This window comes from Acomys minous, assembly GCF_964271855.1.
Source record: "Acomys minous genome assembly, chromosome: 17".
NCBI lineage: Eukaryota > Metazoa > Chordata > Mammalia > Rodentia > Muridae > Acomys > Acomys minous.
In genome coordinates this window covers 18,972,154-18,993,787 of record NC_140500.1, presented here as the reverse complement: position 1 = coordinate 18,993,787, position 21,634 = coordinate 18,972,154, and the positions used below count along the sequence as shown (strand labels likewise).

General features: G+C 49.0%; 1 protein-coding gene across 6 annotated transcripts in view; it reads left to right on the top strand.

The window, feature by feature from the left end:
• CRACR2A (calcium release activated channel regulator 2A) overlaps positions 1 to 21,634 on the top strand; it is a 128,187-nt gene that overhangs the window by 80,911 nt on the left and 25,642 nt on the right. For all 6 annotated transcript variants that reach the window (XM_084766788.1, XM_084766791.1, XM_084766790.1 and 3 more), the window contains 6 exons: positions 5,125 to 5,215; positions 8,753 to 8,848; positions 10,838 to 11,025; positions 14,601 to 14,672; positions 17,488 to 17,533; positions 19,528 to 19,634. In XM_084766788.1, the coding sequence (XP_084622914.1) occupies positions 5,125 to 5,215; positions 8,753 to 8,848; positions 10,838 to 11,025; positions 14,601 to 14,672; positions 17,488 to 17,533; positions 19,528 to 19,634 (600 nt within the window). The remainder of the gene's footprint in view (positions 1 to 5,124; positions 5,216 to 8,752; positions 8,849 to 10,837; positions 11,026 to 14,600; positions 14,673 to 17,487; positions 17,534 to 19,527; positions 19,635 to 21,634) is intronic.

Sequence of the window (21,634 nt, the reverse complement as noted above, 5' to 3'; positions counted from 1 at the left end):
GCCTTGTAGCTCAGAAGCATAAACAAGAGAAGGTAAGAAGGAGTGCTTTATAGCAATATACAATTCCATCCAGAAAGAAGATTCAGCATCTGGTGGGCTGAAGTGGGAAGGATAGCCCTAACGTGAGACTAGCCTGGGCTACAGAGCAAGACCGTGTCTCAAAACAAACAAACAATTCTCATTCTCTCCCCCTCCCCCCTCTCACATACACACAGACACACACACACCTTTCCCCCACCCCCACACAGATTCTAGACATATAAACCTTATGCACCAAGTAACACAGCAGAAATTGACCCAGGAAGAAACTTCCAGGAAAAAAAAAAAAAACCAAAGAAAATTAGATTAAAATACAGACTTTTCAAAGCTGACAAACACCTCAGATTCGACACACTAGTCGGGCAAAAATACATTAAAGACAAGTAGTATTTAAAGGGCAGGAAGCAGTTCAAATCATCTAATAGCAACCTGAAGAAATAAATCTAGAATTACGTACCTTAAAAAGAGAATATGTATTCTTCTCACGGAAGTTATAAAAAATTAATAATGCTTTTGGCTACAGACAATAGGTTAATAGATTCTGAACAGTAAACATTTTTCCAATATATTCTAGATTCTTTTACTAAACAGCATAAGACAAGAAATGAAAAGTTAGCATATCTTAAGAAAATATTTTTCTGGGCATAGGGTATAGTTTGGTAGTAAAGTATTTAGCCAGGGTGTACAAAAACCTGGGTTCAATCCCACTACCACCACAACACACACACACACACACACACACACACACACACACACACACACAAAATTAAGTAAATAAACAACTTACAAAAACTTAACAGGGGAAGGAGGTGAAATTAATTAGAATGCATTACTTACATACATGAACTTGTCAGAGAAACAAATTTAATTATTAAAACACCTCTCAGATAGACTAAATCATTAAAACAAGCATCATGGATAATTTAGCTTATATTCCGAATCTAAACCTGAAGCTAAATTTGTAATGTCAATAAAACATAGAAGGTCATTGAGTATACGGGATAGCCAAGTGGGATCCATTAACATAATGCTGGTAAATGCCATCTAACAGAATGACACTGGGGGCATCCTCCTGTGACCAAAACACAGAGGCAGAGGCTGAAGAGATAGAGATCCATTTAAAGGCACAGTCTTTAAAGTGAGAAACATCACATAGAGTTTAGAAGTTTTAACTGACAAATCTGTCAGTTGTGATGTGGCTGCCAAGCAAAGCTGATGCAGATTTTTGGTGGCATGAATAAATACACACACCTTCTAGAACAAGAGAGGCAATAAACAGCTCCACTCTGCACAAATCTCACACACACACACACACACACACACACACACACACACACACACACACACACACACCGGGCATTTGGTTTGGGGCTCCAGTGACTAGAGAAGGTCACTCAGTCAAAGAAGACCGGAGGGGTGGGGAGCAGCTTACAAAACAAGGTGGGAGAGAGAGAAAGGCATGGCCTGACCTAAGGCATCTCCTTGAATGTGAAGCTGTTCTCACACTTACGGAGGGAGGGCTTTTCTCCTGAGGCGCATGGTCATAGGGATGCCTACTGCCGTGATTCAGAATATCCCAAAGATGACAGAACTGCTCAGAAAGGCAGCCAGTCCCCAGGCTCAGAAAGTGGCCAAACCTGACTGGTGTACATAGCAGAGAGGCTTATCTTTTAAAGGTTTATTATTTTTATTTATGAATGTGTGCACACACATGTACTTCGTGTTCATGCAGGTGGGAACTGAATCCCCTGGAAATGGAGTTACAGGATGCTGTGAACCATTTGGTATCCGTGTTCTTAACTGCTGAACCATCTATGTAACCTCATGGCAAGGATTTTAATACCAGTTTTTTTTTTTTTTAAAGGTGAGACAAAGCTTCCAATCCTGGAATTATTCAATTTAATGGAATCCAGTGTTCCTTCGCTGTGGTCTGTTAGCACCTGAGTTTGATACAAATTATAAAGTAGGTTCTTACAGGTTTTCAGCATTAACTGAAGAAGTTGAGTAACATAAAGTTCTCAGTATTCATAACTTAACAGAGACTGAACCCTCAGTGAAACCCACATAAGTCAGGACTACTTAAAATCCCATGTAAAAATGGTCAAATAAAGGCACAGGGTGTCCTAGGAGTTCGAACAAGGTGCCAGTAAGGTTGGAATTATGCCTGGGTCCTCTTGAGAACACTGTAGAGTCTGTGTTTCTGTGTGTTGTGCAGGAAGAGCAAATTTGAAATGGCGACAAAGATACACAGAACCAGCAGACACCGCAGGCAGGCCATCTCTTTACTTTGACCACAGGATGTGGTCTACCTGGCTGGGCTTCTGCATGACGCATGCGCAGATCTTGTTGGAGTGTCTCCGGTCCTCACTGTACTCACAGCTACTGTGGAGCCCCGACAGATGCACACACCCCAGCTCGGCGGCTCTGCCCAGCCAGAGCCTCTGGCAGCCTCTGATGGCAGCTCTTAGCAACTAAGGCTTTTCTTCCTCTCCTGATGCCTCCGAGCTCTTCCGCCCTCAGCCTCTTCATCCTTGAAAGCAAGCACTTGCTCCTCTCTTGCCCCACAGCTCCTGATCCTAATTACAAGAATAAATAATTCTACATGTTTAGTAGGGCACTGTGGTTCTGGATGCTTTTTGCATTCACTTTCTACTTGGTCCATCCTGATAATGCTGGAAACAATGTTAGGGTGAGAGGGACATCGGAGCACTTGCACACTAAGGAGACAAGCTGGCTCTGTATGCACTAAGGGTCCTCCGACCCTTAAGCAGGCTTAGTGATACCTTATTGAAAATAGCACCTTCACGCTCCCATTCCTGGGACGTGGTATGTTCTGGTCCAGGAGGGGAGTGCTATCATTCAGGTGTGCAGAATCTCCAAGGAGGCTTTCATCCACAGAGGAGTCTGGATGGGTCCAGTATCCCTAATGCTCATCAAGGTCCCAGGGCTTCTGGCAGTCCAGCCAGCTTTTGCAAGCAAAGGGATAGCATTAGGCACTAGACAGAGGCTGTGGACGCTGCCGTTTCACGTATCTTATAATGGTTTGTAAAGTAAGTTCATTCACGACAAGCAGGCTGTCATGTGAGCATGAAAACATCAAGAGCATTAATTTAATCAAGTAAAACTTAGAGAAAAATTAATATAACACATTGAATGGTATCATAGAATTAATGCCTCGCATGGCTATTAGGCATAGATGGTAAACAGCTTATATGAACGACTCTAATTAGAATTATTTTAGCAGAGCCAAATCAGGTTTTAAGTTGCTCTCGTCCCATTTTATTGGTTCTGCGGTATTTATGTAGTTGCACTTTGCTGCCTGAAGTTTTACTTGATGTCATTTGCCGTCCAGCCTCTGGGTTGTTTCAAGCGTGTAAAGGTGATTCGGGGCCAAAGAGAAAACACCTGCTTCCTTTGAACCATGTCCACCCCTGACCTTGAGGTGCCCCTGTTTTACAACACAGTCCATTTCTTCTTATATTCTCTCCATGATTTTCTTTCTGATGTGATGGGTTAGCTGAGAGAAAAGGTAACAAGCTCACATGCCTGTCATTTACAAGAAGAGATGTCTTACTCTTTGCCTGGATGCTGAGCAGGTTCATAGACAGCCCCAGATTGCTAAATGTGGAAGGACTGGCACCTGATGCTGAACACAGATCGAAGCCACTTGGGGCTGGGTGGGGAGAGATGAACTGGAACTCAGAGTCTGAGATGATGTCCCCGGCAGTGGCTCTCACTCTTGGGCTATGGTGCGGTTCCTGAGGAGCTGGAAGGATGCCAGTCAAAATGGCTCATCCTTGTTCATTAGAGTGTTCACATGGAGAAGCCCTCTCCCTTGCAGGAGAGGAAAGGGCAGTGACTGGGCCACGGGAAGGCCTGGGACAGTAGATAAAGCCTGGCCTTTGGCTGGAGTCCCAAGTGGACATGGGATGTGAGGGTGAAATAATGAAGGGCTTAGGAGAATAGTTCATTCCATCCTTTACATTTTGTTCAGGTGTCTCCTTGGTACTCCTTAGAGCCAACAATGAGGGGCGTCTCCTCTGTTAACAATGTGCCCGTCCATGAAAGGTCTTGCCATCTTGGAGTGTAAAGTGTGTGTGTGTGTGTGTGTGTGTGTGTGTGTGTGTGTGTGTGTGTGTGTGTGTTCCAAAATGGTTCTTGAGAACCACAAGCCCAAGATGGAGTTCTTTCTACACGAGAGGGAAAGGGTAGGAAGTGGAGGCCAAAGAGAGGGTCTCAATGCATGGCCGGAGAAAAGTTATGAAATTGTGCCTCCCGTGGGCTGGAAGGTAGCTAGCTCTGTTGGTGAAGTGCTTGCACCAGGCCCTGAGTTCCACCCTCTGTAACTCACATTAAAAAAAAAAAAAAAAAGAAAGCCAGGTACAGTGGTTTGGTATCACCCTATGTCCTGTGGGCTCTTAGAGTAGGGAGAGGATGCTGAGAGACAGAACAGGAACAGGTCACCTCTGTGTCATCACCAGCCAGTACCCAGTACCGCCTGTCTCCTGCTGTGTATCTGTGGCCCCGTGACTGGGATGGCATGAGACACCTTCCTTTGCAGAAGGCCGTCATCCTCATCAGTCTTGGGGGAACAGCACCGTTTGCACGATGAGGGCCCTGGGATGATAACAGTGTCATGGTTGATGTGGAGAGGCAGAGAATGCACTCAAACTGGAAATGGGCTACAGCAAGACACTGAGCAGGACAGAGCTCCTCCAGGGTGCCATTTCATACTGTCCACCTGCAGAGGCATCAGGGAGAGAGAGTAGGGGTGGGGAGAGCAGGAGACCAGAGCTCAGTGCTGGAGTAAAGCAGAGTCAAGGAAGAGGTCTGGGGCAGCTTCACTGGGGAGCACATGGCTGGTCTGGCAGTGGTCCAGAAGACAGGAGAAAGCTCACAATGCCTTTTAGCATCCACGGGCAGTGCAGCTGGCCTCAGTGAGCTGCAGCCTGATCCTGGAGCCTTGGCTGGCCTGACTCAGGAAGTCCCTCAGCCATCCATGGCCCCAGGGTCTCAGGGACCATGGCTGTGGGATAAGTGGGTCTTGGGGAGGACCCTACCAGCTTCTTCTTTTGTCACCTCCAGGAAAATTGCTGCTTATGATGAAGAAATCCAGCATCTGTATGAGGAGATGGAGCAGCAGATCAAAAGCGAAAGGGAACAGTTCCTTCTCAAAGTAAGTGGTTCATTCCTGGGCTTCCGCTAGGGCTGGCGCCCAGTGGCTGACCTGCCTACTCTGAACACCTGCCTCTATTAGGATCCCAGCTCCCTTCTGGGGCCTTCTTTTTCCTCTTTAATGTTCAAGACATCTACCACCTCCAAGCAAAGTATATAATGTACTTATATATTTTTATTTCAGATGGTCTGTTAGTAAGTTCCTTTGCTTACTAATCTGGCTTCAGTTTCTCAGGCATGCCTGGACTGTAGGTGATGCCCTACAGATAACTGTTCAGTTGATGTGTTTGAGCATGTGAATACTTGGAGGTATGGGTGGATGAATGACAGGAAGGAAGGGAGAAAAGAGGGAAGAAAAGGAGGACAGAGCCAGGAAGGGGAAAGGATGGGTGGATGGATGATGGATGGGTGGATGGATGATGGATGGATGGATGGATGGATGGATTGATGTAGTATAGAGAGGAAAGGAGAGGAAAGGGTAGAGAGAGAGAAGGAAATAGGAAAGATAAAGGAAGGAAGGAGGGAAGGAAGTGTGTGATGGATGAATTTCAGAGCATACTTTTGTAGCTAAAGCAACCTGGACATTGAGTGTCACTCAGTTGACCCCATCAAAACATACCAGCCCATTCTGTTCCCTAAGCGGCATCCCCAAGGGAGGCAGTGATTAGAGACCAGGCTGCTCCTCTTAAACAACTAAAGAATATAGTCACCAAGAAAAGCCCACGGCCACCACCCTCAGCACCATGAGAGAAAATGTGAAGCGTGTACCCCTGTCCCCACTGTACCCCTGTTCTGTTGTACATCCCATGTTCTTAGTGTATCCCTGGCTCCTAGAGTGCCCTAATTCCTAATGTACCTCCTGTTCCCAACACAGCCCAGTTTTCAGCATGCCCCTTTTCCCAGGGCACCCTGGTTATTCCTAGTATACCCCATGTTCCTGGTGTACCCCATTGTGATGTACTCTCATTCCTGGTGTTCCTCAGCCTTCCAGCCCCTTGTTGTTATTTTAGGAGGTGAGAACTGGTGAAGTGAGGACCCTATCCTCTACCAAGCCAGTCTGATTTGGTGTATATCCCACTTAAACAAAAGATCCAGGCCACTCTGTTCTCCCTCCTGCTGTCTACTCTGCTCTGTGAGTTCTCAGGGAGAGGGGCTGCCAGTCTTGGACAGAAGCCTCCGCTGCCTCTCAGTGCTAAGCCCAGGCTATTGTCTCAGGCTCTTCCCTTGATCCAGATTTCAATTTTCTGCTGCTTTGGATTATCCACGCCACTGCTCCACTTGCCGTCCCAGATGCCATTCACACTGCAGGGACGTCAGAGTGCCTTCCAGAAATATCTGGCTGGAGCCCCTGGAGGCTTGCCACTATTTCCAGACCACCCCTATTGTCCTTCAGTGCTTTAAACTGTGCCGGCTGCTCCAGTGTTCAGGGAAACTGAATGTGTATGTGGCAAACAGAATCCACACTCGTCCATCAGCGGGTCTGAAATAGCTTCTAACAACAGCAGTTTCCCTGGTCTGCAATAGGAAAGCCACCGCTCATCCCTATGACAGATGCACAGAGGAGACAGTCTCAGAGGATATGTTGTCCCCTTTGCCCAGGTCATGACTGTAGTTAAAGTATCCTTCCAACAACCAAGGGTGGGCACATGCGTGAGGGCTGAGAGTGAGCAGAGGATGTGGGAAAAGGAACTAAGGACCAGTTAGCATCATTTCAGATGACCTGGGTCTGGTACTGTGCCCCCTCGTGCCCTTTCTTTTCTCAGTTCTTCTTTTTTTTCCCCTCCCAGAGACAGGGTTTCTCTGTGTAGCCTTAGCTGTCCTGGACTCACTTTGTAGACCAGGCTGGCCTCGAACTCACAGAGATCCGCCTGCCTCTGACACCCCGAGTGCTGGGATTAAAGGTGTGCGCCACCATGCCCAGCTTTCTTTCTCTGTTCTAAATGCCTAGCCCAGAGAGCTCAGTGATTGCCCTTGAGCCTCTGCTGTGAACATAAAAACTCCAGGGGTGACTTGGGCAGTGCCGTCAGGCCTTGAGATACAGACTTTCCCTAGTCTCAGAGTTAGGATAAGGATGATACCATCTGTGACTTCAGAGAAAAAGCCAGAGCTTCTAACCAGTTTAGATGCTGACTGTACCCGTATCAATATGCTGACCACGAGAAAAATACCCATGTGTTTGCCTCCCCCAACTCCAGACTGGGAGATGCCCCTTAAGGATGTCCCGACAGGGTCAATTGCATGCACCACGAGACCTATAGGGATGGGTGCATCAGCATGGGATTCCAGCGTTTGCCATGAGTGCCAGCATTTGTCAGGAGGTGCAGTGGCTGAGTGAACTAAGTAGGTCCCCTGCAGCTGATTCTCTCCAAACAAAGTCCTCAGAGGCTGTCTGAGGACACCCCATGTGGGCCATTGCACGTGGTTCAGGTGAGGATGGGCACATGTCTTCCAGCATAACCTCTGACTGCTGATCTGTTTGGACATGAGCAGAGGAGCCATTGGCATCACCAGAAGAAGTGCAAGCCTTTGAGCAAAGGTGGCCAATGGCTTGTAAGCCAAGAACAACGGTTCCACCAGACACAGTAGCCAGGACCCCTGTAGTCACCCAGTGCAGCCTCTCACAGCTGGTCCCCTCCTGAGGATATCACGCTACCATGGGCTATCCCGGGGCCTTCAGTAGCGCCTGGTATGTTGTTGTCGTTGTTGTTTTTACAGTATATTCAATAGCAGGGAGCAAACGGCTGCTGCCGTCCGTTCTGTTGAAATTCAGAAAAATGAAGCAACTTAGACAACCACTGGAGGGACTCAAACCCAAGCATCCTGAAGCCTAGAAGTCTCCCATCCTACCTGGCTCCGCTGGGAGTGAGACACCCCACACTGTCTGCGACACTGCAGCCAGACACCATCCCATCTGTACTCTCAGGCCTTAGCAGCTCCGTGAGGAGAAGCCCAGGCGGGGTGTGAGGGAAGAGCGTGTTGAGTGTAGGGCAGATGCGTCATGCAGAGCATGGCCCAGGACCCCTGAATCATGGTGGATAAGCAGTGAGCACTCAGATTCCCCAGGAGGCAAGGGGGGGGGTGCACTGTGCCTGGAACTATGTGGTTTAGGGGACCAGTGCTGGTGTGCATCCATCCTGAACTAGAGCCTCCAAATTGGAGGCTGCCTTAGACATTTACAGCAGGAGGTGTAATGAGCTGGGAGGTGCTGAACGGTCAGACTCAGGCGCCTTCTCTCCCTGTCCCACTCCGCCAATGGCTGTCCTTAGGTCATCGTGCTGGTGGGAAAACACTGTAGGGCACTGCCACAGGGTGTGGCCACACTCACAGAAAGTTTTCTAACACATCTCCGGTCACTAACTTAGTCTCATGGGTTGTCAGTGGTGGGGTGGTGGGTCGCTGACACCTGGGGTTTCATGGGAAGAGCCTCAAAGAGAAAAGGGATTGGTGGCCTAGCCGATGAAAGAGTTCTTACAAGGCGGTGTGCCAGGTGTGCTGGGTGTAGGACCTCCACCCACCGTCTTCTCTTCTGGCTTGGCAGGACACAGAGAGGTTCCAGGCCCGCAGTCGGGAGCTAGAAAGGAAGCTGAGTGCCAAGGAGCAGGAGCTGGAGCGTCTCAACCAGAAGCAGAGGAGGGTAGGTTACTGCTGAGACTCCATGCCCTCCGCTCCTCCTCTTGCCTCTGGCCCACCCCTTCCGCCATTCGCCCATGGATTTCAAAGTTGCCCCAAGGCAACCTGTGTCTCTCCATGTGTCTTCACTTAAAGTCCCCATGAGGAGGATGTACTGACACACGCATGTGATCGCATCACTGGGGAGACTGAGGCAGGAGGATTGTAGTCCCAGAACAGCCTTGGGGAACGTAGTTCAAAGTACAGCCTGGGCTACATAGTGAGAGCCTGTTTTAAGATGCTAAAAATACTTTAAACATTTTAAAATTTAAACTTAAAACAACGTCACAGGTGGGCCCTAGGCAGAGCCACAATTGGATGTCTCGCCTGGAGAAGTCCTTTATAGTCTTTTATATCGATATGATTTACCCAACCCCAAGGGACCTGAAGACAGTTTCACATAATTATACCCAAAGGGAATAATGGATGCTAAACCTTGATGCTGGTTCAGGCAACATCCCGCAGAAGAAAGGAGGAACCCAAGGGAGCACGGAGACACTTGTGTGGTCGCTGATAATTCAGGGGGAAGCACAGGCTTATCTGTCCTCCTCAGCATGCCTGTGGATACTCCCAGAGAGAAAAGGCTCTCTAAAGAAATGCCCGCATACCTCGACATGGTCCATGACCACCTCTGGGACACAGGTTAGATGCAAACACCAGCCACTTCCCTCTCGCTACCCGAGCAGAGAAACGGACTGTGTTGTATGTTCTGCAAGGCAGCAGCTGTGCCTGAAGCTAAGGACACCTGGCTCGTGGTACCAGGTTGCCAGGCCAAGTGTTTTGCTCTCGGCAGTCTTCTCAGCAAAACAAGACCTCCGGGAGGAGAGAGGCCGTGGTAGCGCTGGCCTCCAGTCTCAGTTTGCCTGGTCTTGGAAGGAATCCAGCTAATGACAGACCCTGGCACAGAGGTTATTTTTAGCAATATGTGAGCATAAGCTTGGAGGATATCCCCCGTGTCAAGGCTGGGGCTGCTGCCCTGCTGATAGCTAGGCTGCAGGTCTAAATGTCTTCTCTGTAGCAAGAGGCTGCGAACCCTGGGAACTACCCACCGCCTTTCCGTTCTGTCTGCAGTCGGCCTTGCCTCACCCCCCCCCCCTTAGCCTCCTCTCCTTCATGCATTAAATTCATAGCAATTAAATTTATCCCTCAAATGAATGATTGCCACTCCATTTAATTACTGCACGCTTGCCTGATAACCTGGCAGCCTCGCGAGAGGCTCCCAACATTCCTTGTGGCTGCTTTTCTCCCCTCATTGGCCACATTCGTGAAGCTAAATTTATGATGATCTATTTGCCTTGGTGTGCTGCTCAGCCTGGTGAGGGTTGGAAGCTCTACAAAGCCTACTCACCAGCCAAGAGGAGCTGAAGTTATCAAAATGCACATTAAAAAAAAAAGTCACTTCAGGGATGCAAGAAAAATCATAGGGTCTATTTGACCTGGTTTAGTGGTTTCCTCAGAATCACCAAGGTCTGAGGCAGCCAAGCAAAGCTGTTGCTTAGATGAAGGGAACAGGGCTCTTGTGGCTGAGAGGAGAAAGGGAGTGGATAAATGTCCTATCTGTGTTCACCATAGGGAAGGCGCGCAGGGCGGTGAACAGCCTCTTAGCTATTCTCTGACCCCATCAGGGACCAAGGCAAAAACATTGTCTCAGAGGACAAAGGGGACCTAGATGAGGTCTCCAGCCCATGGTGCCCATGGGAGAGAAGACACAAGTAGCCTGTGGAATTTTCATTGCTGGTCATCATAGAGAACGAGGCCACCCCAGGACTGTCTAGCAGTCCCATGTGGAGACAGGAAGGACAGAATGTGCTATCAAAGTTGTTCCTGCCTGCAGAGATGCCTTACACAGGAGCGATGGGACAGAGCAGCGTTGACTTGGATTCTGGAGAGCGTAGGGCTGCGCCAGCCATGGGCATGGCCACGTTCATCCTTTCTCTCTGTCCCCTCTTTGCAGCTGGAAGGCCAGTGCACAGTCCTGCACAACGACAAGCATGAAACCAAGGAGGAGAACACCAAACTGAGGCTCACGAACCAGGAGCTGGCCCGTGAGTTGGAGCGCACCTCCCGCGAACTCCAGGAGGCCCAGCAGCAGCTGGAAAACCTCCAGAGAGAGGCCTGTGAGCTGCAGCAGGAGAAGGAGATGTGAGTCCAGCCCCAAACACTGGGGTGCTATGCTCTGTGCTGGGGACCAGGATCTCCTCTCCTAGAGACCCGGTTCCTGGTGTGTGTGTGTGTGTGTGTGTGTGTGTGTGTGTGTGTGTGTGTGTGTGTTGGAGTCTGGACCCTTCTTCCCTGACATTTCCCTGTTCCTTCTCTTCTGTCCTTTTTCTTCAACAGAGTCTCACTGTGTATCCCAAGTTGGCCTTAACCTTATCATTCTCCTGACTCAGCCTCTTGAGTTCTGGGGTGGCATGCATGACCTTCCACAACCATTCCCTGCCCTCCCCCTAGCCCCCCACCCCATGCCCGTCCACTGCTGATGCTCCTTGAGACTCCTGACTCTCTTCAGGGATCTGAGACTACTAAGTAAAGCAGTGCTATGCAAGGCACAGCCAGAAGGTTGCAAGAAATAGCTGGGACCTACTTGCTTTCTGTTGCTGTGCTCAGAAGCGAAGAAAGGGGCAAGAAAAACAAAGTCCCAGAAGGTCAATGTTACATGCACCCCACTAATACCCCAGAGAATAGTGAGCCTGCGAGAGGCACTGATTCAGGGTAGGACCGGAACCCACTTCCTTCACCTCGCTCTTCATGTCTTCACTCATGAACGCATCTGCCAGGGGTCATTGTGTGCCTGAAAGTCACCGAGCGGTCTGATTTCAGGGCATGGGATGGTAGGGCTGACCAGCAGTAAAGCCTCCGCACATGCTAAGTGCCTTTGTTGGGAATGAAAGCCCTCACTTCATTCTGAGTGTATGCGGAACACATCCAAAACACTCCACACACCTCCGCTCCCATGTGGAGTCAGCCATTTGAGATAGACTGCCTGGATGACAGGGACGATGTGTGTTTGGCCTGGGAATGTCACCCAAGTAAGATATCTCCTGTTGTAAGATAAATGACCCCCAAGAAGCTGACTCAGACCAAAGCCCAGCCTGCATGTCAGTGCTTTCCATGGCTGGTCAGGGGGGAGCATGCATTTCATCCTAAGCAGGCTGAGTCAGGTCCTTCTAAGGTGCCAAGGCATAGGCACATAGCTTATTACAGACTCAGGCACTCAAATCCAACCAAGTTCTCAAAACTGCAAACATCAGAAGGCACAAATGCTAAGATGGCAAAGGGAAACAAATCCTCGTGCTGTGCATCGCAGCTCAGCACCGAGTGGGAAACCAAGACGTTCACGAGTCTTATCTTAATTAGGGTAGCCAGAGATGCAACCTCTAAAAAGATGGAGACAAGGGAGTGAGGAGGAAAAGGGAACCAGGAAGTGCATGTTGAGGTGTATCTTAGGGACCTGGTGGGCCCAAGGGAACACCCAGGGAAGCCGGGGGGGGGGGGGGGGGGGGCTGCCTTCCTCTCTGGAGACTGGAGTCTCAGGCCACCACCACTGGCGGCCCCATAAAGCTTCTGTTCGCTGTCACTTTTACAAAGGTAGATCAAAGGCTCAGAGAAGCCGCACAGCCAGCTAAGGCCAGGCCAGAGCCAGAGCCTGGTCTTGCTATCAGGGCTCCTGGGTGTCTTGTGGTGTGGTATTGCTTCAGAGCTGCTGGGAGGGAAGAGGGAGAAGACAGAAGACAGGGAGTAAACAGACTCGATCATTTATCAGAAAGAATTCCAAACGGGCAAAATTAATTTTCCCATTCTCTGAAGACATTGAAGGTAGAAAAACTAGATTTGAGGATAAGATTTAAAAAAAAAAAAAAACCTCTTAGGCAGCAAGATAACGCAAAAATGAAGGCCAGCTGAAAAGCTGCGCCTCTGAGCTGATTTTTTAATTAACTTTTATTTTGAAGATATAGTTTAAGACAAGATACAAAAAAATGACTCCCCGAGAGAGGTCTGTTTCCTTCTGTGACCCCTGTCCTTTGGATCTTTCTGGAATCTGTTATGCATATGCAAATACATCCCCACAAACACAAATGCGTGCACACATGTACATGCATATGCACATGCACATAAGCACATATACATATACACATCCATGCACAAAAATGCACACACATAAGCATGCACTGACACACACACACATGCACACACACACACACACTTTCCTTTAGAGAATGGCAGCCAGCTAGGCATACAGGTTTGTTTTACCTTTTTCACATAGCAACATATTGCAGAATGCCCCATAGCTCATCTCTTTCCTAAAAACAAAGCCAACAGCAACCCCCTGGGGAAAACTAAAAAATTCCCACCAAGAACTGCAACAAAAATCAGCTAGTCCTCTCCCTCCCAGGATGCTGTCACCAAAGGAGAGGTGACATTTAGCTCAAAGGAACTTAAAAGGTTAGTCAAATATCCCAGAGCCACTGTTTAAAGATTACTTTGATTAACACACAAAAACTGAATAGCTGGATAAATCTATATGTGTGCATATATGTATATATAAATCACCATAGATACGTGTTCATTTGACAGAAAGGAACATGTATTTGCATAAGTATGCCGTGTGTGTGTGTGTGTGTGTGTGTGTGTGTGTGTGTGTGTGTGTGTGTGTGTCTTGGTGCTGTTCACAGAGGCAGAGAAGACCCAAATAGCATGAGACGTATGAATTGCTTTCTCAAATACTGAAGACACAGAGCTGGGCTCTGCAGTGAGCTGCCTTCCCTCAGCAGGGGCCAGCTTTTCTGTTGTCTCTTGGAAGAATCAGAGCTGGGCAGGAGAGTCACCCAGCTGGGCCCCGGCCTCTTCAGGATCCAGAGGAGCCAGACAGGAGCAGGCAGGACTGCGTGTGTTGTGCTAATCAGAGCAGAGTCCTAGATTGGGGTGCGGGGAGGGGGGGTTGCTCAGGGACCCAGTTTGTATAATGGGAAATACACTGTTTTCCCTTAAGTTGAAATTAAATATAATTGGTAACAAAATGTGAGGAATTCATGTCTCTGCTGGAGCCGACAGCGTTGTGTTGCTTAATTAGGATTGTCTGAGGTGAACTTAGAATTTGATTCAGTCTGTTATGGTCGTCGAGTGACTTTGTAATTATTCTGCAAAGAAGAAGAAAGGAAATACACAGGCGAAGGCAACACTTAGCTTAAGGAATGAAGTTATCAGGCGCTTGCTGGGAGGGTCGCCAGGCTGCTGCTGCTGTCAGCTGCTCAGTAATGACACTGAGAGGTGGCAGAGGGGTGACTGTCCTCGCAGCCCAGTGAGCACAGTCAGATTTTGGAAAGTGACAAGTTTATCAGGCTGTTGGGGGCTCTCCACCAGAGAGCCACACTGCTGTGGAAATAGGAACTCTGGGGCCTTGGCGGCGACACTGAGAGTCACATAGATTCCGTGCTGAGAGCCGAAGGTCAGAGCACAGAGGTGAAGATGAGGCCGCCTTAGGAACTTAACTTTCCACTGCTGCCCACTTCTGCTTCATTTTCCTTTCCTTCTCTCCCTGCCTCCCTCCCCCCATCTTTCCTCCTTCCCTCCCTCCTTCCCTTCCTTAATTTCCCCCTCCCAACCTTTCTTCTTTCCTCTCTGAAGTGCCACTCTTTCCCTGTACTGTGTTAGCTTAGCCTCCTCCTCCTTTCCCCATGGCCGTGTCACTCACCTGGCTGTGTCTGCCTTCTCCACAGGGAAGTGTACCGAGTGACAGAAAGTCTACAGCGGGAAAAGTCGGGTCTCCTGAAGCAGCTGGACTTCCTAAGGTGGGTCCACCCGGGGAAGTCTTACCTTGCCTGTAGCCCGGAACAACACTGGGAGTGCCTGCGTGTCCCCAGTCCCCAGTGCATGGTGCAGGAGGCTGCCGGGTACTACCCACTGGGAGACTTAGTCATGGACTCGCATGGCCTCCTTCCTCTAGGGTCATTTCTCTGAGTCAGGCTCTGCCTCGTGCTTGGTGATCATTGCTTGTGAAGGAGTAGGTCTGAGTGGGCGGCAATTCTAGAACAAGGATACAACCTCACCTTCAGCAAAGGCACCGAGTCTGTCAGGTAATGGTTGATTTCTGGCATCAACCGAGAGCATGTTGGTGTTAGAGAGAAACGTGCGTCCTTAGTGGTGAGGACTTTAAAAAGCCACCCGTGTTTGAGCTATGCTCTGCTCAGATTGACATGAGCCTGCACTGCTCAGGAGATGGAAGAGATCTAAGGGGCCGTGCTCTACCCCACGGGAGACAAGGTCTTTGTCCTCAGGAGGCTTTATGAAGAGAACAAGATACAGAAGGAATTTTTTTTAGCTTGTTTTTCATTATTCTGTTGTATTTAGAAAAAAAAATGGAGTAATAGGCCCAAGGAGACTGACTAGGAAAGAATAGGCATGGGGCTCTACAGGTGTTCACGGGTCTTTTTCTCTGTGGTCAGCGTTTGTGGAGTGTGGACTCACAGGCCCGGAGCCTGTGAGGCAGAGATGAGAGAGGGGCCCTGGCAGACTATCCCCATCAGCGAAGTCACCAGGAATCCAGGAGAAAGTGAGAATGTGGGAGGAAGGGTGGAAGTGAGGTGGGGGTGGGGAGAGCGAGAGGCAGTGGAATGTGGAATGGAGGCGGGACCAGGACCGCGTCTGGAGTGTGAGGCAGGAGGATTTCCTTCCTGTCTGTTCATGTCCTGCACTGAAAGGATAAACAAAACAGAAAACAACACGGTGCACTTTGCCATGAAGTGGTGAGCTCAGAGGCCTTCTGGATCCTCCCTTGGGTTGCCTGCTTGCTGCGAAGCCAGCACAAGGGTCCTTCAAACACGAGACACTCATTTTGCCCTTGTCGGGGGTTTGCCTTCCATACCTCTACCCCACAGTTGTTCCAAGGGCCTGGCTGCGTCACTGAAAACAAGACATACTGCCAGTGCTTTCTTCAAGGCGATGGCATTGCAGGTCCCATATCCTGGCTGTCATTCCTTGGGACAGCCTGAAATCGGATCCTCCAGGCACCCTGCACTTGTATTTGGCCCAGGGTCGTACCCAGTAGGTTCCAGCATTGTGATAACTAGTTTTTGACCACTGCTGAGCCCGCCTTCCCCCTTCAGAGGCTGGTGGTTCACAGCCGCCAGCACAGACCGGTGCAGAATCACAGAGCTGAGCTGAGCGGAGGGAGGGGCCTTCCTCTTGTATCAAGAGAAGAATTTTCAAGCCATTTGTGTCTCTCAAACACCCAGGGTCCTGAGTCTGTTCACTTACCTACTCTGAACTTTCATTAAACCTGCAAGAACCCCCACTTCCTACCTTCTCACTTGGCCTCCTGCTTCAGAAATAGCCAGAACGAGTTTACAGAGCTTGCTTCATGTTGCCAGCACCCATGTCTCTAACTCTGTGGGTGTGGTGTGAGCTCCCATGTCTCTATCTCTGGGTGTGATGTGAGCTCCCATGTCTCTATCTTTGGTGTGGTGTGAGCTCCGCTGTCTCTAACTCTGTGGGTGTGGTGTGAGCTCTCCTGTCTCTGACTTTGTGGGTGTGGTGTGAGCTCTCCTGTCTCTGACTTTGTGGGTGTGGTGTGAGCTTCCCTGTCTCTAACTCTGTAGGTGTGGTGTGAGTTCCTCTGTCTCTAACTCTGTGGGTGTGGTGTGAGCTCCCAGTGCCCCTAGCAAACTGATCCATCCTCTCTTGGTTTGTTGACTTTGTTTGTTCTCTGCCCCATCTTTCCATTCTCAGTGCTCCAGGCTGACTTTCTCCCCGACCGTTCCACCCAAACTATCCTTGCCCACACCACCAGTGACTTTGACTTCTTCAAAAATATCAGTCTATTCTCAGGCCTGCACCTTTGTCTCTTCTGGTCTATTCTTAGCGTGACTTCCAAGGGGATCTTCAGTGCTGGAATCAGATCATGACACCATACATTTCCACCCCCCCAACCCCCTTGCCCCAACAATCCATGGTTTCATGTCTTGTTTGGAGTGAATATCAAAGTTCTTGCTGTGGTCCAGGAGGCTGTGAACAGTCAAGTCTTGACCTACCCTCTGTTCTCTGACCTCTTCTCTTTAAGCACCATGTGAACCCTCCCTTCTGTTTCGCCAACATATGAACTTATCCCAATCAAGCCTCTGCCCTGCTCAACCCTCTGCCCAAATAGTCTTTCCCCAGATACCTGCCCAGCTCCTCTCTCCTCCCTCAGGGTTGTGAGACACTGCCTCACCAGCCAAGACTTCCCTGACCATTCAGGTTGAAGTGCCTGGCACTCCCTGGGTCTGCTTTTGTCATCTCCCTGCCTTCGCTTCCCAGTAGTGTTCACCCCCAGCCTTATGCGAGCTTCCCGAAGAGTCCAGACCTTTGCGGTTGCTCACTCCTGCATCCTGGGTGCTGAACAAAGCTTGGCAAGGCATAGGGGGAAGGTCACCCTGCACCCTCCCCCTTCATACCCCCCCACCCCCCGCCTCTGAGCTAATTTACACATGAACTCTCCCCTGTACATAGCCACATCCCGGGGCCTTCCCTGGTGCTTTCTCCTGCACCCATCTGGCTGGCTAATGGGACGTCCCTTGGTCTGTCAGCCACAGAGTCCATGTTTGAAAAGCTTTCCCTTACTGTCCACAGGGAAAGGAACAAACACCTCCGGGATGAACGGGACATAAGTTTTCAGGTAATTGGCCAGTGCTCTCTTGGGACTGAGGGCAGAGGGAGACAAGGCTTAGGGGCCATCTGACCCGTGCCAGGGCTGATCAAGACTGCCCAGAGAGTTAGGGTGTGTTGGGTCCCTCTTGATATATGCAAAGTAGTAATAAGGTAACCACACGTGGGTTTTTCTCATGAAGGGAAATGCCTCCCTCTTACCACAACCAGACTCAAATGTTTGGGAGAGCCACCCAGTTTTTGGGTATGAGTTGGTAGTTCCATCGTGAAATGGCACAGCTGAAATATCATTATCATATGAAGTCAAATGCTCAGCTTGTCCTTTCGGTCCAAATTTTATCTCCTAATGAAACTCTCCAAACTTGATGCTGTCGGGAAAGCAAATTTACAATGTGCACATAGCTGTTTACCCAGCTGATTTTGTGTCTAGCTTTATCTCTACACATACCTAAAACTCTATCTCTGTGTGTACCTCTCCTCTCCCATACCTGAGCACAGGGCTCCATAACTTCCCAGACAGTGTGACATTCACAGGTCTTCACTGTGGGGCACATTGAAGCAGCTCTAGAAATTTGCATCTCCTTCTTCATTCCCCCATTATAGAATGGAGATATTGGATTCTCTGAAGGGGCAGGGTAGCTCAATGGAACCCCCTAATTGTAAGGTTATCATACCGTGAACTTGTGTGTCTCTGGAGAAGGCATCGGTCACCTTCGCCATGATCTCAGCTCTCACACAAGGAAAGGGAGTTCCTGTTTTCTTTCACTCAGGTGTAAGGGGTTTTTGAGAGAGAGAGAAAAAAAAAAACCCTCAGAGAGAGGGTGGTGTGTGTGCTGCAGCCTCGGGCTGAGCAGTAACTTAAATACAGCCAGTCTCTGAGAGTTGATGTGCCCTGCGTTTGCCCCTGCCTGGCTTATGCTGCCATCCTGAGGGTCCCTGTTACATCACCATTTCTCTGACACCATCAACCAGCAATAATCATCTCAGCCACCCACATGTGTACTATCAGGGCAAGGCTTAAGCCTATACATGTTTATCTGATAATGATAACGATTATAATTGTTTTAGAAGAAATGCTGATTTTTTTTTTAAACTTCCAACCAAATGCCACCTTAATCCCTTCACCTCATTTCCCTTCACCTGCCAAACTCAACTCGTTTTGTTTTGAAAGAGAAGGAGTGGAGGGAAAAATACCAGTAAGGAACCAAAGAAAGGGGGCTAGAGCCCTGTTAATGCAGAATAATAACTAAAGATTTGCCCGGAGTCATTAAAGCCATACACTCAGGGGTGCTGGGATTCAGCACTTGCTCCTCCCACTTGTGGGTCCTCCAGAGGCATAGAGTGACTCCTCCAGAGGCATAGAGTGGCTTATTAAGGCAGCACTCTTCCTGTGATCTGACTCCCTAGACTCTTGGCAAAGGGATTCTGGGCCCTGCTCCTGCCTCTCAGGTTCTGTGTTATGGTGTTTGCACACTTCAGCCCCACGCAGCCTGCTTCCACAAAGGACTGCAGAGGTCTTGGGCTGGTGAGGGAGTGGTGGTCAGAGCCCTAGGCTAACTGCCCCTCTGGCCAGGACCCTATGTCAATACCTTACGGGCTTTGTTAGGAAAGGGAGCTTAGAGCCAGGAGGGAGAGTGTGACTTCAAATGCTTAGGGAGCTTAGGGAGCCTGTGAATATTTTCCTATGTAGAGTGTATCTTTGTTTTCTTTTTTCATCTCTTTCAAATTACCAGTTCCTGTGAAGAATGGCACAGGAAGCCCCAGGCTCTCCTCTCTGCATTCCCTTCTCTGAGTGGATCCCTAGAAAGAAGATGAAGGAGTCCTAATTGGGGGGGTGTGTGAGAAGGGGGCCGGCTCGTGGAGAAACAGGAGAGTGAGTGACTGAGCAGGAAACCACACCAGCTTTTCTCCTTTAGTGTCCTGTCTAGAGTCTTCCCCCATTTCTGCTCAAGCATCGAGACAGATCCACCGGCGTGGATCTCAGGGCATTTTGTGTTTCTGCAGAAAGATAAGGCGGCCAAGGCAAACACAGCTGCTTCCAAGGCGAGCAGGAAGCAGAGATCTGGCTCTGTGATCGGCAAATATGTGGACGGCAGGGACCTTCTCAGGAGGTAAGTCGTCACCCACCACCCTTCTTTTCCCTGTGCATTCATCTCAATCCCTTGGGAGCTGCCCCTGGGCCCACATTTACTGGTCCTTTGAGGTGTAGCCTTACTAGGGAGGCCTGAGGTCAAGTCGGTCACTTGCCTTGACTCTTTGAGGGCCTGGCCCTCTCTGTCGTGACATCCAAGCTAGGGAGAGGCTATGCAGAGCAAACCTATAGGCAAGAGAGCGTCTCTGAGGCTACCTTGCCCTGCTGTGGGCCTGCAGAGAACTTGGGGCTGACTCAGAAAGGAGGAAGTGAAGACGATCAGGGAGAGAGTGGCTGCCTGGTTTTTCTGCTCTGACTGTGATCTGAATTAAAATGTCACATAGAATCACCCTTAGCTGAAACGCTCTAGAGACGAAATTAGGGCTCGTGATTGACAGATCGTTGCAGCGATTCATATTTAACTAACTCAAAGGCAGCGCTACGGCATGTGACTGAGGGTGAGTATGCAAAGTGTTGGCTTGATGCTCATTCAGACAGACAAGCCAGTCCTCCTCAACCTCTTTGCTTGTTTGTTTTGTTGTTCTTTTTCAAGACAGGGTTTCTCTATGTAGCCTTGGCCATCCTGGACTCGCTTTGTAGACCAGGCTGGCCTCAAACTCATAGCTATGTGCCTGCCTCTGCCTCCCGAGTGCTGGGATTAAAGGTGTGCGCCACCATGCCCGGCTCCTCCCCTACCTCTTTTGAGCAGGTACTCCATCAATTTGGATAGACACAGAGAGGTCAAGGCGGCTGAGCTGACTAGCATCAGATTGTGGGAGAAGATGTGTAAACTCACTCACAGAGAAGATGGGCAAGGGTGAACTGAAAATATGGGCAAAGTAAAAGTGACTTGGGGGTGTAGACAGGCTGATCAGAGATCATGGCTTATCTCTCAATAGCTCAATAGTGAGGTGCAGTCTGGAAGCCAACAGTCTACACTAGTATTTGTTAGCCTGTTGGTTTCTTAGAACTGAATGTATTTTCAGGTTGATTGACTCGACAGCCACTTGTGGATTACCTACTGGTAATCCATTTATGGAAAGCCTGACATTCTTCCAGGTTTCGTGACATCGCCACTATCTCTATCCACCAGCAGTGCCCATTGAATAGATAGGTAGTGAGCGGCCACGTTTGTGAGGTAGAACGCGAGTCACTGGAGCAGAGGTTTGCTCTTCTCGGCTTCATGAGCTCACAGCCAAGCAGCGGAAATAGAAAATAACCCACTAAGCATCAAAGTGTGCGCTCTGAATTCCAATATCGATTTTGGCAAAAGCAGCCACTCTCTCTACTGCTGGCAGGCAGTGTTTGGTGGCAAAGCAGAAATGAGCTTAGACATGCTAAGCTGAAGCCATTATAGAATGTCAACAGTGCTTGAGATGTTCCCAAATAAAACGCTTTTTTTTTTTCCAAGAAGCACTTCATTTTAGGGCACACTCAAATGCTTGTTTCTTTTTCTGTTGAAACACCTTTGGGAAAACATGTTGTGTGTGTGTGTGTGTGTGTGTGTGTCTGTGTGTGTGTGTGTGTGTGTGTGTGTGTGCATGTGTGCACGCGCATATGTGCCTGCTTGCATGTCTACATGCATGTTCATGTTGCATATAAAAGCAGCTAAAAATGGACAGGGATACTGTATTCTGAACCAGATAGTGAGGTGATGGGCTTAATAGGTGCATTGGAAGGGTGTTGGAAAGAAGCCAGTTGGCTTTGATTTATCCTGTTTTGTAAGTAAAGGGAAAGGTGGTTGAATTGCTGTGAATCTTTTACTCTCTATCCAAACCAGTTCACCTCTGTTGAAAGTAAACACTGTCTTAATTTGTCCTTCAGAATCACAGCTAGCGTTAGAAAGTGATGGATTCACTTTGGTTTTCTTTTTCTTTCCTATTAGTGGCCTTACGAATAAAAACTGCTAGAAGCCAAGGGAAGGCTAATGGTGTTTCTCTTGGATTGCAGTGTTCTGTGTCCCTTGATCCCATTTACTTA